Raw genomic sequence first — 14,793 nt, forward strand, 5'->3', positions numbered from 1 at the left:
GGTATACTTTCGCACCTGATCTGACAATGAATGAAATCTCGTCCAGACGCGTGATATAATCAGCTGTGATTGATAACGCTTTAGTCTCAACATCCTTCATATGCTGCACCAGCTGAAACGGTCTATGCTGAAGGGAGACAGGCACGTGCTCAGCTGCTTTCCTCCATCCAAGAGACATTGTAATGTTTGCTGTGAAGTACCTTAAAAGTAAAGGTTTTACAATTAATTTATAAGCAAATTATGTATTTGAACAAACGCTTATACGTGTTATTTGCTAAACTAACCAAAACGAGATGGAGTAACAAAGCAATTCGTCATTATACTAAGAAATATTTCTTGTATATGCACAGCAACACCACAAATATTGTCAAATTTAAAAAAATTATGTTAACTTAAAAGACCATGGGCGTTATAATTATGTGGCGGGATAAGTTCCTTTTGCGCAAATTCGGTCCTTCAGAAAACATTGGACGATATGGTGCATTTCAAAAAGTCCCTATTATTACGTTTTGATGTATGAACGTTTAACGGTGCTACAATTCACTTTCAACTAACTTTAGACTTTGAAGTATATGCTGTTTTAAGAAAACTTAGGTCGATATTCGCAATTTTCGGTAAATGCGAAAGCATAAAAATAAAGATATCTTTTAAAATACTGGGGATACATATGTACAAGTATTTTGAACAGGTATGTAAACATGGTATACCTTAACAACAATATAGTTACTCACGTGACGTATTATACCCAAAATAGTTCAAATAAGAAATTCCCTTCGACCATCATTTTTTTAACAAGCCGCAAAATGTTATCTTTCCTCTTATCATGAATTTTCTTTCTGTTTCTTGTAGGTAAAGGAAAGCCCTAGGGATCAGTGCCTCTGTTTTTTACTTATTCAATAAAAATAATTTAAGAACATTATGAGTGACAAACATGTCAATTTTACCCTATCCCAGTAAAAAATATTGTCTAAATTTAAAATTAAGCATTTTATCAAAACTCTGTGAACTATCTACGGACATGTAAAGCAGAAAACATTTGCATAATAGCGGGTAGTTTTATTTTTTTTCCGTTTTGTTCAAAACTTGGTGGTCGACTTTAAATTTGTATTGAACTTTTTTTGGTACTTGTGTATGACACTTTATCAACTACTTGGCTATTACGTTTCACCATGTTACAGAACGTGTCACCTGGCCTTTCCAACAAAAATAAAATATTACATGTAGATGCAGAAGGCATGCTTAATCAAAGTGCATGTATTAATTGTTTTCACATAAACATTATCTATTTAAACTTACTTTCTTTAATGATCAACGAAAAATTCTTCTATAAGACAATGCATAAGTCATGTTACAGTCGATTCCTTGTGTGCGGCAAGATACTCGTATTTGAACACTTTGTTCTGTGACTCAACGCCGTTGTTTGTGTTTATCACCAGGGTCAACCAGTTTCCACGGAATGCCCACACCCAAGTCGGAACAAACCAATTACATAGTGCAAAAAAGTCAATTCATTCATATATTGAAATAATGGATCCATGCAAATCGAATCTCAGGGAGCGACATGGTAAAATGCCGGGCTAAGCCTTCATTTGTCAGTAAGTATTCAGCTGTAACATGACTGGCATATATGTGCCTCGACCCCGGATCGAACCCGGAACCTTATGCACTGAGCTACGAAGGAACAATCGTACCGTTCTTCACATATTTGCCTAGCTCTATCAAAATAAATTCATATAAGACATGGACAGGACAGGACACATCCATTATTGCACTATCTTGAACGTCCTAGTCTGACGTTGGCCTAATATAGAGAGTTATTGTCTTGATCGAAAAACGTCATCTGCCTTTGCTACACATTTATATAAATTATTTTAAACAAATAATTCCATGAATGAAAAGACAAAAGGTAAAGACTAAATGAAATGTGAACATACGGACGGTTCAAAAACTACACGCTATATACCTGACGGGCAGACTAACGCCAAATCTACACCCCTAAGTAAAAACTCACTATTTTAGGGGCAGATCACTCAATATAAAGAAGTAAAAGTAGGCCCGCTACCACCGTCTTTTATTTCATGAATTTGTTTCAATTATAAATTTATAATTCTCTTTAATATTGCAAAGTTTCATACAAATTGAATGGTAAGTTTTTTTTCGTTCTTTGTCAATATGTATAAAAATGGAAAAACTACCATATGTGCCTTTAAGTTGTTTTAATAAAACATACTTAAATCTATTCTCGACCTATGAACTATACTAGTATATGAAATTCTAAACTATGTTTAATACCGACATAACCGAAAAGAAAATATACCTGGTACTTTGGTAGCCACTGTCGTTCTATGTATTATTTCAATTTGTGATTAGAATTCCAGATTTCACTTTCCGTTATGTCCTTCAATCTTTGGTTAAACTCCTCTTCGGTAATGGCGTCAGCAAGACCCTGTTGAATAAACAATACCCATATACTCAGGACCACGAAACATGCAATAGCATTCACTCCTGAGTTTTATGTAAAGAAAACTTGCCTAAACGGGATAAGAACCTAAACAGTGTTGCATACATCAAATTTGCAACTAAGAAACGTGTTACGTACAAGTGAATGAACGTCTATTAATATTGAATTGTTGATTTTCAGTTTGACAGAAAGGGAAAGGGGAAACTACTTTTAATGGACTGACACCTCTGTGATACCGGAGACGTCTGGACAGTGGTCAATTATTTTGAAAAAATAGTTACAGTTTCCATTTTACGTACATTAAGCATCGACAGGACAGTGTCTTTGCAATCAGTTACGCCATTATTCGTAGAATTTGTCCAACGCACCCAAGCCTGTTTTCTGTGGAAGTCACAAATGAAAGTGCTGGCGTCTGAAAATAAATAAATATAAAAAAATAACTACTTAACCCTACACATGCACTAGGATGTAGTAAATACGAGGACTTAAGTTACTGATTTTACCTTAATAAGTGTTTTCATCCTCAACTTCAGAATGTTAGACTTATGTTATGGTTACACAATTTTATGATCGATTGATGATTGAAATTTTGTTATACGCAGAGCATGACATAATTTCAAGTAAGGAATATCGATTGAACTAACAGGTTACCATATCGAAAATAACAAGATCACCGCCTTGCGGGTGCAGACCGCTAATCTATTTATCTTTAAAAGGTGGAGGGACCTATCTCAATACTTCAATCACAAAGGAGGGAGGGTGGGGTGGAGAGCGGTGTATACTGTGGGTGTGTGTTCATTTATAAAATTATATTCCAAAAATAGGGAAATAATGCAAAAAAAAAATTTTTTTTTGGGGGGGGGTGTATTCTTGGGTTGGATGGTTGGACGGTAATTCAAACATAACACAATAAAAAAAATATTTTAGTTTTTAACCATGTTTTAAAAAAATGGGGGGGGGGGGGGGCGGTTTGGGGGGAGTATAGTGTGAGGGTGAAGTCATTTATTAGATGATCTTTAAAAAAAGGGAATAAAAATATTGGGGGGGGGGGAAATTCTGGGGGATTGTTTGGATGGAGTCTATTGTGGTATGTCAGGTAAGAGTTGTTATGTCAAAGTATCAATCAAATCTAATCATAAATAAAGAAGTTATGGCAATTTTAGCAAATATTAATAATTTGACCTTGATAGTCAAGGTCATTCAAAGGTCAGGGTAAAATTTAACTTCCCAGGTACAGTACCCTCATGATAGCATGAAGTTTAAAAGCAATAGCATTGATACTTCAGAAGTAAAGTGGATCTAAACGCAAAATTTAACCATATATTCAAAGTAACTAAGTCAAAAAAGGGCAATAATTCCGTCAAAATGACAACCAGAGTTATGCAACTTGTCCTGTACTGTCCCCTTATGATAGTTTGCGAGTGTTCCAAGTATGAAAGCAATATATATGATACTTTAGGAGTAAAGTGGACCAAAACACAAAACTTAATTCAAATTTTCGATTTCTAAATATAAAGGGCCCATTATTCTGTCAAAATGCCAGTCAGAGTTACATAACGTTGCCTGCACAGTCCCCTGAGATAGTTGGTAAGTGTTGCAAGTATGAAAGCAATAGCTTTTATACTTTGGGAATAAAGTGGACCTAAACACAAAACTTAACCAAATTTTCAATTTTCTAAGTATAAAAAGGGCACATAATTCTGTCAAAATGCATGCCAGAGTTATCTTACTTTGCCTGCCCAGTCCGCTCATGATAGTCAGTAAGTGTACCAAGTTTGAATGCAATAGCTTTGATACTTTTTGAGAAAAATGGACCTAAACACACAACTTAACCGGACGCCGACGCCGACGCTGACGCCGACGCCAAGGTGATGACAATAGCTCATAATTTTTTTTTCAAAAAAAAAGATGAGCTTAAAAGGAATGCTGGGCGTTTAGTTCTAGTATGCCAGCCTTTCTTGAAATTGGAAGCATTAGATATGTTAATAAAAGCCCTTTTAGAAAGAAGGGGGATAGCTCATGTAAAGTTCTAATTAGTGAACATGAATACATCAGCAATATTTAATAATATGCAGTTATTAAAAATCAAACAAAAAATTCTCATTTATCCTATCATACTTGGGACAGTCATTTTTATCGCATTCTGTTCGACCTCAGAAGCATCTATCATGAATGCAGATGGGTTAAAACCGCTGTTGGCCTCCTTCAATCTGCCTAAGGCTTCGGCTAAGGATACTGAATTTTCATTCTCGACTACCATTGTTGCAACGATGTAGTACCCGCTGTTAGTGTACACACAGAGAAAAAATTAAGGGTAAAGCGTATCTAGTGGTACGATATTTTGCGTCCAGTAATACTAGCTCTTTGCCGTATTTGGCAAGCAGACGTCGTAGCCATTCGCTTTGAAAAATCAGCAGGAAACTGCTGCTTTCCTTGTCCCCATCTTCCGTCCGCGGACGAAAGAACACTAGATTACCGGTGTCCTCACCGGTCCATTTTTCTACCTTCTCAGCTAATAGCTCTTGGTCCAGTTTTACGTCCATTAACCTCATCCTCTCCCTGTATACTATTTTCCGTATGTCCTCCCTGCTGGGGTAGAACCTTCTATTAAGGTCACTGGGCAGTCTACTGCCAAAGATGGACTTTACCAACATCTTCACATTCCTCTGGATCTCCCTTGGTTGGGTTATGTTTTCATTTACGAGATGCTTGATATGATAAATCATCCTATCGTCAATGGGAACTTTAAGATTAGCAGCCTGAAATATGAAGACAATCAACCGTTACTTCTGTGCATCTTTATGCATACGCATTAAAATTGGGCGAATTGTCAGAATTCGGTTTGCAAATGCTAAGAAATGTTTGTTTATATAAAGGATGCAATTTATATAATATTTTGTCGAATTTTGCATTCACCTGCACCAATCATCGATTCATAAGTCGGCCATTACTTAACATTAGACACAAGTTGCAGCAATAACAAATAAACTTCTTTCCCCCACATATACCCATTCACACCTTGATTGAATGGAACCCCGTAGGTTTATTTCTTGTGCCCAGAGTAATTCGTGATGGATCAAGTAGGATTCGAACCCAATACCTTTGTATCTCAGGCCAAAAGCCGTACCACTGGTCCAACGTGTCCCGTAATTTTAATACGAGATCATTTTCACGGAAATGTTCAAGATGAACAGTCATGTGGTTTAACGGTTAAGCATCAGCTAAACTTCATTTTGGCGTTTCGATGCAACCGTTAAGAAGCAATAAGTATTTAGTTTCTTTATCCACAATTGGAGTTCCGTTCTAGTTTCTCAGCACTTTTCGCGCAAAATGTAATGGAAAATTGGGCAAGTATAATAAGTGAATACTTACGTCTCCCATTATATGGCCCTGATGATCTTCGATCTTGAGCAAGTCAATGAAAATGCATTTATTCATTCTCACCTCGTCATAAACTGCCGACTGTAAGTCGTTTCGCATTTGTTGCGAGCACTCTTCCTGGCAGAAATGATTATCTTTCTTAGGCTGCAAATTAAAATATCAATAATGCTGACTGAATATTGAATAAAAACTATAAAACGTAGAACTTTTCGTAAATGAAATGAAAATTTGAAGTAGTTCGTAATTAAAAAATTAAAACGGTTATAAGTTTGAAAACAGGCACTTAAAAGTCTTCCGGAATAGAATTCATTTGAATTAAAAACATGCTGTTTGTTGACGAGTCCCATCACAAATAAAATTCTACGATTGAACGTACAATTTCCCCATAATTATTGGAATTAATGGACTGTATAGTTTACGCTAACCAAGCTAATGTATATGTGTGTGTGTGTGTGCGTGCGTGCGTGCGTGTGCGAGCGTGCGTGTGCGTGCGTGCGTGCGTGTGTGTGTCTGTTTGTGTGTGTGTTTGTTTGTACCTTATAATCTGGGAATCTAATGCACTCCCTCAGTAATATTGAGGCTGTGCATCCCAGCTTTTTCGAGCCCGTGACTCTCTTTTTAAAATGAAATCGGTATGTAGAAGATATGACCACACTGAATTAAGTTCACTTTAATAATTTTGGCACTTAGTATATACGTATGATATTACTACCTTGGAACTATACTTTAATCAGTAAATCGTTCCTCGACGGAGTGCTGTGACAGTCAAACGAGTTCATTTACAGTTCTACAACGACATTTTATTTTAAGATACATACTCGCGGATCGCGGCGTGTAGGGAGTGTATTTATTCAATAGTATGAAAATCTGGCCGGATATACATATTTATATAGGTATAATATTATTATACACTGTTAAATCTCTTCTCAACTTGGCGTTCAAATGAATAGTTTTGAATGTTTCTATCACACTGTAACTGTAGTATCATGTGTGGCTGTCTCTTTTTTTCCTGTTCTCCCTTTTTCTTCCCAAAACCCCATTTATATACTATTCCAATATGCCAATATGTTAATTTCTGCCATGATGAGGATCTGTATGCAAATGCTAGAGATGTGCAGAGATGACCATCATTTATGGCAATTTGCAGAAATTAAGTGAAATATGAGTAACCACTCATGGGAGAGACTTCTGGAATGTTTCAGATGTGTGTGAGATCAGTAATTAGATAACATAAATGAACAATTATCTTCTACTTTTCTCACTATTCATTGCTCATAATAAAATAGCCAAAGTAATGTTGGTAAGAAAATGAAACACTATTATAGTGAAACCTTGTTAAGTCACATTTATGGTCCAATCTCCATTAAAATATGTCAGTTTTTTTTCTCATGATATCTGGTCCAAGTTTGAAAATGTTTCTTGTCCATTAAAATACCTGACCACCAGGGGGCAGGTCAGTTTTCCCTATATGGCTATGGTAAAACCGTGCTTACACTCTAGAAGTCACATTTAATCTTCACGCAACTTGGTCAGATCATTTGTTCTCATAATATCTTGGCTGTGGATAAAACCTAGTTTAGGTTAAAAACAAACACGATCAACAAGGGGCGGGCAGTTTTCAGTATATTGCAATATTAAAACCTTGTTAAAGCTCTATTGCAATATCATGAAACCTGGGCAAGGCATTTGTCCCAATGAAATTGAATTTGGAACTAGGTACTGGGTTATGAGAGCTTAAACAATAAGCCATTACGTCAAATATATAAAAACTTATGTGTTTACGGTAGAAGGCACTTTCTTTTTCCAAACTTCATGAACCTAAGTTGGAACCTTTGTTTAAAGTATATCCCAGAGAAGTTTAAAAGGGGCCTAGGAATTAAATTCCTTGTTGTTTTTTTCTTAAAGTACTTCATTATTTTAGCTCCACCTTGTCAGAAAAGTTTAGTGTTTTTGGGTCTCAAGTAAGCGCCTTAGTTCACGGCCCTCTTGTTTAAGTATTTTACAATAATGACATGTCTATTGTTTAAATGTTTGTTTTCCTTTCCATAATGTACTTTTCTTTTATTTCATCTCAATGTACTGCCAATTGTTCAAATGTCTAATTCGTAGTGTAATAAGGTACTGCCAATTGTTTTAATGTCTTATTATTTTACAAAAAAGTTTCTCAACATGTTTAAATGTCTAAACCTAATACAATAATGTAATGTCATTTATTTACTTGTCCGATGATTTTACACTAATAAACTGCTAAGTTTTAAAAATCGTAAACTTTGCAATTGAAGTCCCAAGCCCTTGAGTGGTCACACACCTAGATTGTTAGATTTTATTTTCAGAAATGTTTAAACACTTTGATTGAAATTGTCAATATCAACGTTATAAATAATCAAGTAATAATTGTTAATGAGCATTATCTAATTGGTATCTCAATTGGGCATTGAACATATTTATTTCCCATTCAGAGGTTTAATTCATACAAGTACAGTACAAATGTCAATACTAATAATATCTCAGCTATATGACCACAGTAAAGCAGAGGTTGTGGTTTATTTGAAAAGGGAGGTACAATATGTATTTAATAAAATATGTTAAAATTAACTCAGTGGTGTTTAGTGTTTTTGTGTTCAAATATCAAAATAATAATTTAATGAGATGATTCAATTTGAAGCCTTAACAATTATCAAAAAGTATTACATAAAGCATTTAACAATATAAAACGCATTATTACAGACGTCTTAAAAGACGAATCGTTCCAAATAGTTGCGCATACTTGAAAAGCTTTCTTACAGTTCCAAAAAAATACTAACGTCGACATCAGGGTTCGAATCCGTGCAATATTTGTCCGCCTTATTTTCGATACCGGCTTTGGAGTCTCTAGGTTAGTAGCCTTAGCACAGTAGATGAGCCACTCACTTCTTACCTAGGCGACCCGTTCCGGGAAGCATGTGAATTTGGTTGATGGTTACCGTACCGGACAGGCGGGTTTTCTCTGGGTACTCCGGTTTTTCCCAACAACACAAGACCACAACAATCAGTGCACCATCTTTCAATAACAACGAAATAGCTGGGAATTTAAAACTTTTATTCAAAATTCGTAAAATCGTCGTGCGTCTAGTAAGCTAATTGAGTAGAAGTGCTGGAGCACTTCCCGGGTCCACACATACTGTAGCCTATAGTTCAAAAAAGACCTTATATACTTCGTCATACACACACTGTCAGCCAATTTCAACATGCTGTCAGGTTAGCGCAGTGGTAGGTTAACGCGTTTCTTACCTATGCGACCCGGGTTCAACAACCCTTCCCGGAAGAAAGTGAGTTTGATTGGTGGTCACTATACCGGACAAGTGGGCTTTCCTGCTGGTTTTCAGGCGACTCACCCCCCCCCCTCCCACACACACACATACCACATAAGACCACACTAAAATAACAAATACGTATCAGTAACAAACAACAAAAGCTGGGCATTGCTGTTAGAATTTAAAATTCGTATCAACTTTCGTGAGTCAAATAGCTAATAAGTTAACACAGCTAGAACACATTCCGGGTCCACATATCAGGTCGCTTTGAGTCGTTCGTATGTACTAATAAGAGCTGAAAGGGACTTTTTCACAGATTTTCGTGTTTTTTTTGTGTGGAAAATATCGTCTAATTTGTTTACTAAGATATCTATAATTAAAAAAAATTGTAAAACCAAGAAAAAACAACGTTGACAAAAACATATTGTCATCCTCGTGTTTTGAACCCGATACCTCTGAAAGTCAAAGTCAACGCGCTACCGCTGCGCCTCGCCACCTTTCATGATGGGTGACGAAACAGAACCGCTTTAGTAATACTAGTCGACGTAGTTTCCCAATTATCGAGGAAACGCGTCCCAAATGCTTTATTATTTTACCAATTTCGAATGATAATTATCCTTTAATGTATTATTATTTGATACATTGTTTTTAGTCGAGAGCATCATTACGCTTGTTTAAAGATAATTCATACATTTTTTTCCGAATATATACAACTATTTCAAAAATCGTCATTTAAACACACTGTTATCACGTTCTTAAGAGGCATTAAAGATGAACAAGAACACGACACTTTGCAATGGACGAGATAATAACTATTTTCATGGCCGAACCATAGATGTGGTAGGAATTATTCAATACATGTAGACACACCGTAGGCGGTAAACATTGAACGATAAAACACTATTATGTTGAACGTATAATTTGATGTCAATCCATAAACAACAGCTTTTCAATTATATCATTTTAACGCTTTTCTGTGGTTAACAGGGGAATATAAGTTATTTACAAACGAATATTCGACGTATCAAAAAATCCTGCAAGCATGCTGGATAACAGTAAAAAAAATCGATACAGTTACTTGTGTAGTTTTTTTTTGGCGCACAGATGTAACCCTTTACCAAATAAAAAAATGAAAAGGCAGTTAATGAAGGTAAAGAAAGGGTTTGTTTTCGGTCAATAGCGATGTTTATTCATTCATTATAATATAAAAAATAACTATTTTTAAATATTATATCTCACATAAATTTGTTTCTTCTTTGCGTATATAAACTTCACAGGTCCGTTATTTTGAAAAGTGCCCTGTAAAGATGCGCGCGCATAGTCAGCGGGCGCTATTTTGAATAGTGCCCTGTAAAGATGCGCGCGCTTGTAATAGTGACCGCTAGAATGTTTATTTGTAATATTTGTGCAAGTTTTACAAAGAATATAACTGTTTCATATAGTTAAGTATAGTTAAGGTAAACGCACGATTCGTTTGGCAGGTTACAAGCGTGTGTCTTGTATTAATAATCACATCTTGAAAAATACAAAAATTAAATGCTATATTTATGATCAATGTTTAGAAACACGTTGTCTGTAATAAAGGCAGATATAACTATATATAATGTATCTCAATATGTGAAATTCTTTACAACAAAAATGAATTTTGTATACAAGAGCGAATTTTTCCGAGTCCTACTTTTTGCAGGGAGACAACTCGCGCACAACAATAATGCCGTACATATTCTTAATTGTAACGATTCGTTTGGCAGGTAACGAGTGTGTTTTTTTTATATATTATTAATATCATCTTAAAAAATACAAAAATTAAATGCCATATTCGGGATTAATGTTTTGCAACATGTTTTCTGTGAAATGAGCAGTTACCTTCATATAAGATGTATCTCAATATGCAAAATGCTTTACAATAAAAATGAATTTTGTATAAAGTATAAAGAAGCGAATTTTTCCGTGTTCAACTTTCGCAGGGAGACAACTCGCATACTTTATAGTAACTGATGAATGTTTATGGACTTTATCTTGTGTTATTAATTTTTATTTCTATTGACATTTATCTGCACAAAAATGTTCGGTATAATATAAGAAATAGAAAACCTCACTTCAGGCGCAATCGCAGAATAGTGACCAGCCAGGCAGCCACAAATAGTATACGGACCTCAGCATTCGGCTTCGGTCCATATACTATCCAGGCAGCCCAAAATAGTTTACGGACCTCAGCCTCCGGCTTCGGTCCATATACTATTTGGGGCTGCCTGGCTGGTCACTATTCTGCCATAAGGCCCTCAGTGAGGTTTTCTATTTCTTAAATAGAACCATCATTATTCGAGACAGGCCGTCTTAGGCCGAAGTAATAAGCCATTTGTTGTATAGCAAGATTGATTATAAAGTTATCAAAGTAAATATAATAAATACAAAATAAATATTATACATGTATTATATATCAATAGACTAAATTCTGTAAACATTGAAAGTATAAACAATAAGAAACTCAGTTGGCAAATTCTCTCTATAACCAATATTGAACAGACAAAGATACAATCTGGCATCGGGGTGCATGGAAATATATTCAGTCGTTAGATAAATACACCAATGACGGGGTATTGTTAAGATTGGCATTCAGATATGAAGGCCATGACGGAACTTCAAGATAAAACCCGTCGCGAGTTGTAGTCGTACGTAACATACGGACGAATATAGCTTGGGAGCGGTGTCTACATATTGACAATCATAATTGAACACGAAAGACCTAAACGATCAGATAGGTAGGGCAGTGTACCTTATAATTATATCCAATAAATTAATCAAAGGATACATTTTTCCGTATGATGCCAGATGTCCAGTACATACATCTCGGCCTATATAATGCTTACCCCAAGACATGACAGGACACTAGTGTTAGGAGGTAAAATAGGTTTTTGTTATGTTATTTTATAAGTCTTTTGAAATTATTAATAACTTAAGATTGTAAATTAATAGAACTTTTTATCAAATAAAATTAGTGTTATGAATTGACTGAGTTGTGTTATCATACTTATAAAGTTAAAGTGTAGCACTACGCTACACATTAAATAGCACCACTGTTCTACACGACTGGTCATATATGAACCTCGTTCCGGGAAAACTAGGCTAAATGCATGTGCGTCACGTGTCATTACATATTAGCGTGTGCGGTCCACACGGGCTAATCAGAGACAGCAATGTCCGCTTTTCATGGAATGTTTTGTTCAACCGAAGTCTTCTAACCTATGATCCACTTTATGCAGAATGTTTCTCCCTCATTAGCTAACTTGGGACGACACTACGCAGATGCATTAAGCCCAGTTTTCCCAGAACAAGTTTCATATGGTGACCGTGATTAAAATATCAGCAATATCACAGGAAGTCGGACATTTAAGAAGCGAAATTTGAACATGAATAACAATTATCTTATACTGTGATTACATAATTATAATACTTGTTGTGCAATAATCCATAATAAAAAAAACATTACACCTACAATTAGTGAAAACTGTTATTTATATTAATTTTACGGGGCTGGATGATTTCTTTGTGTTTGATTGTGTCCGTGTTTTTTCATATCGCATGCGTTTGTGTACTGTTTTATATCATCTGCATATTTTACTTCTGTAAATAAACATGCGAAAATTACTTTAAACGTTTTTATTATTCTGCAAATAATCTTAATTAAACAAACACAAATTGCAGTAAAAAAGTTCGTTGTAGTAATTAACTTTCAAGTTTAAAAGGTTTGTTACTTCTGCGCTTGCTGTTCTTTTTTTGCATATTATATACGTTTTTCTACTGTTTTTCTTATTGCAAATTTACAAATTGTCTGTAATAACGTTGTGTTTGACATCGTCTGCATCGATTATTTCTCTAAAGAAATATGATATTAAACAATTGCAATTTGTTTTGTTGTATGTGATATTTCACTATTTGAAAGTAATAGTATGTATTTTATGTATACTAATAATACACATTAAATACATAACATTACTTTCAAAAAGTGAAATATCACACAAAACGAAACAAGTTGCAATTGTTTATCACAATTTCTTTAGAGAAATAATAATATATCCAAACACATTTTTCAGATTAAGATATGAAGATAGTAAACGTTCATTCATAAATTTCCGGTATTTGAGTAAGGCACAGATGTTTTGATTGTGAAGAAAATTTATTCGTTAAGGTACACATGTTTAAGATTTGCAAATCGGTGTCATATTAAGCAAAATACAGAAATCCATATTAATTATTCCCCCCTTCGAAGAAGAGGGGGTATATTTCTTTGCACATGTCGGTCGGTCTGTCGGTCCGTCCACCAGGTAGTTTCCGGATGATAACTCAAGAACGCTTATGCCTAGGATCATGAAACTTCATAGGTACATTGATCATGACTCGCAGATGACTCCTATTGATTTTGAGGTCACTAGATCAAAGGTCACTGTGACCCGAAATAGTAAAATGGTTTCCGGATGATAATTCAAGAACGCATATGCCTAGGATCATGAAACTTGATAGGTACATTTATCATGACTTGCAGATGAACCCTATTGATTTTGAGGTCACTAGGTCAAAGGTCACGGTGACCCGAAATAGTAAAATGGTTTCCGGATGATAACTCAAGAACGCTTATGCCTAGGATCATGAAACTTGATAGGTACATTGATCATGACTCGCAGATGACCCCTATTGATTTTCAGGTCACTAGGTCAAAGGTCAAGGTCACGATGACCCGAAATAGTAAAATGGTTTCCGGATGATAACTCAAGAACGCTAATGCCTAGGATTATGAAACTTGATAGGTAGATTGACCATGACTCGTAGATGACCCCTATTGATTTTCAGGTCACTAGGTCACAGATCAAGGTCTCGGTGACCCGAAATAGTAAAATGGTTTCCGGATGATAACTCAAGAACGCTTATGCCTAGGATCATGAAACATCAAAGGTAGTTTGATCATGACTGGCAGATGACTCATATTGATTTTCAGGTCACTAGGTCAAAGGTCAAGGTCACGGTGATCCGAAATTATAGCAAAATGGTTTCCGGATGACAACTCAAGAACGCTTATGCCTAGGATCATGCAACTTCATAGGTACATTGATCATGACTGGCAGATGACCCCTATTGATTTTCATGTCACTAGGTCAAAGGTCAAGGTCACATTGACCCGAAATAGTGAAATGGTTTCCCAATGATAACTCAAGAAAGCTTATGGCCTGGAACATGAAACTTCATAGGTACATTGATCATGACTCGCAGATGACCCCTATTGATTTATAGGTCACTTGGTCAAAGGTCACAGTGACAAAAACATATTTACAAAATGACTGTCACTACAACTGAGAGCCCATATGGGGGCATGCTTGTTTTACAAACAGCCCTTGTTTATATATGCTCATATAAGACAAAAGGCAACAAACTAACATAAAAAGAAATAACCCAACGCCGTTAAAATAACGATAACATGATTAATCAGACTAATGTTAACACATAATTTTTATTTGTATTCATTTGTTGTAAACACACACTCACATATGTTTTTGAAAATTTACAGACTTATTATAACTTTATGAATGTTCGTTCTTTAAATAAAACCCAGATATATAAAACTCTCGATCGTTTAAATAGTTGTTCTTACAAAACTATGTGAAG

The 14,793-nt window shown here is 35.4% G+C and overlaps 1 protein-coding gene across 1 annotated transcript in view; it reads right to left on the minus strand.

Moving 5' to 3' along the window:
• The window catches only part of LOC127870086 (uncharacterized), a 43,178-nt gene that overhangs the window by 568 nt on the left and 27,817 nt on the right, over positions 1-14,793 (minus strand). Inside the window, exons 8-12 of the mRNA XM_052412746.1 lie at positions 6,379-6,496; positions 5,906-5,986; positions 4,966-5,220; positions 2,386-2,446; positions 8-189 (exon numbers count right to left, since the gene is read on the minus strand). Coding sequence (XP_052268706.1) covers positions 8-189; positions 2,386-2,446; positions 4,966-5,220; positions 5,906-5,986; positions 6,379-6,496 — 697 coding nt within the window. The remainder of the gene's footprint in view (positions 1-7; positions 190-2,385; positions 2,447-4,965; positions 5,221-5,905; positions 5,987-6,378; positions 6,497-14,793) is intronic.

This window comes from Dreissena polymorpha, chromosome 2 (genome assembly GCF_020536995.1).
Source record: "Dreissena polymorpha isolate Duluth1 chromosome 2, UMN_Dpol_1.0, whole genome shotgun sequence".
NCBI classification, from domain to species: Eukaryota; Metazoa; Mollusca; class Bivalvia; order Myida; family Dreissenidae; genus Dreissena; species Dreissena polymorpha.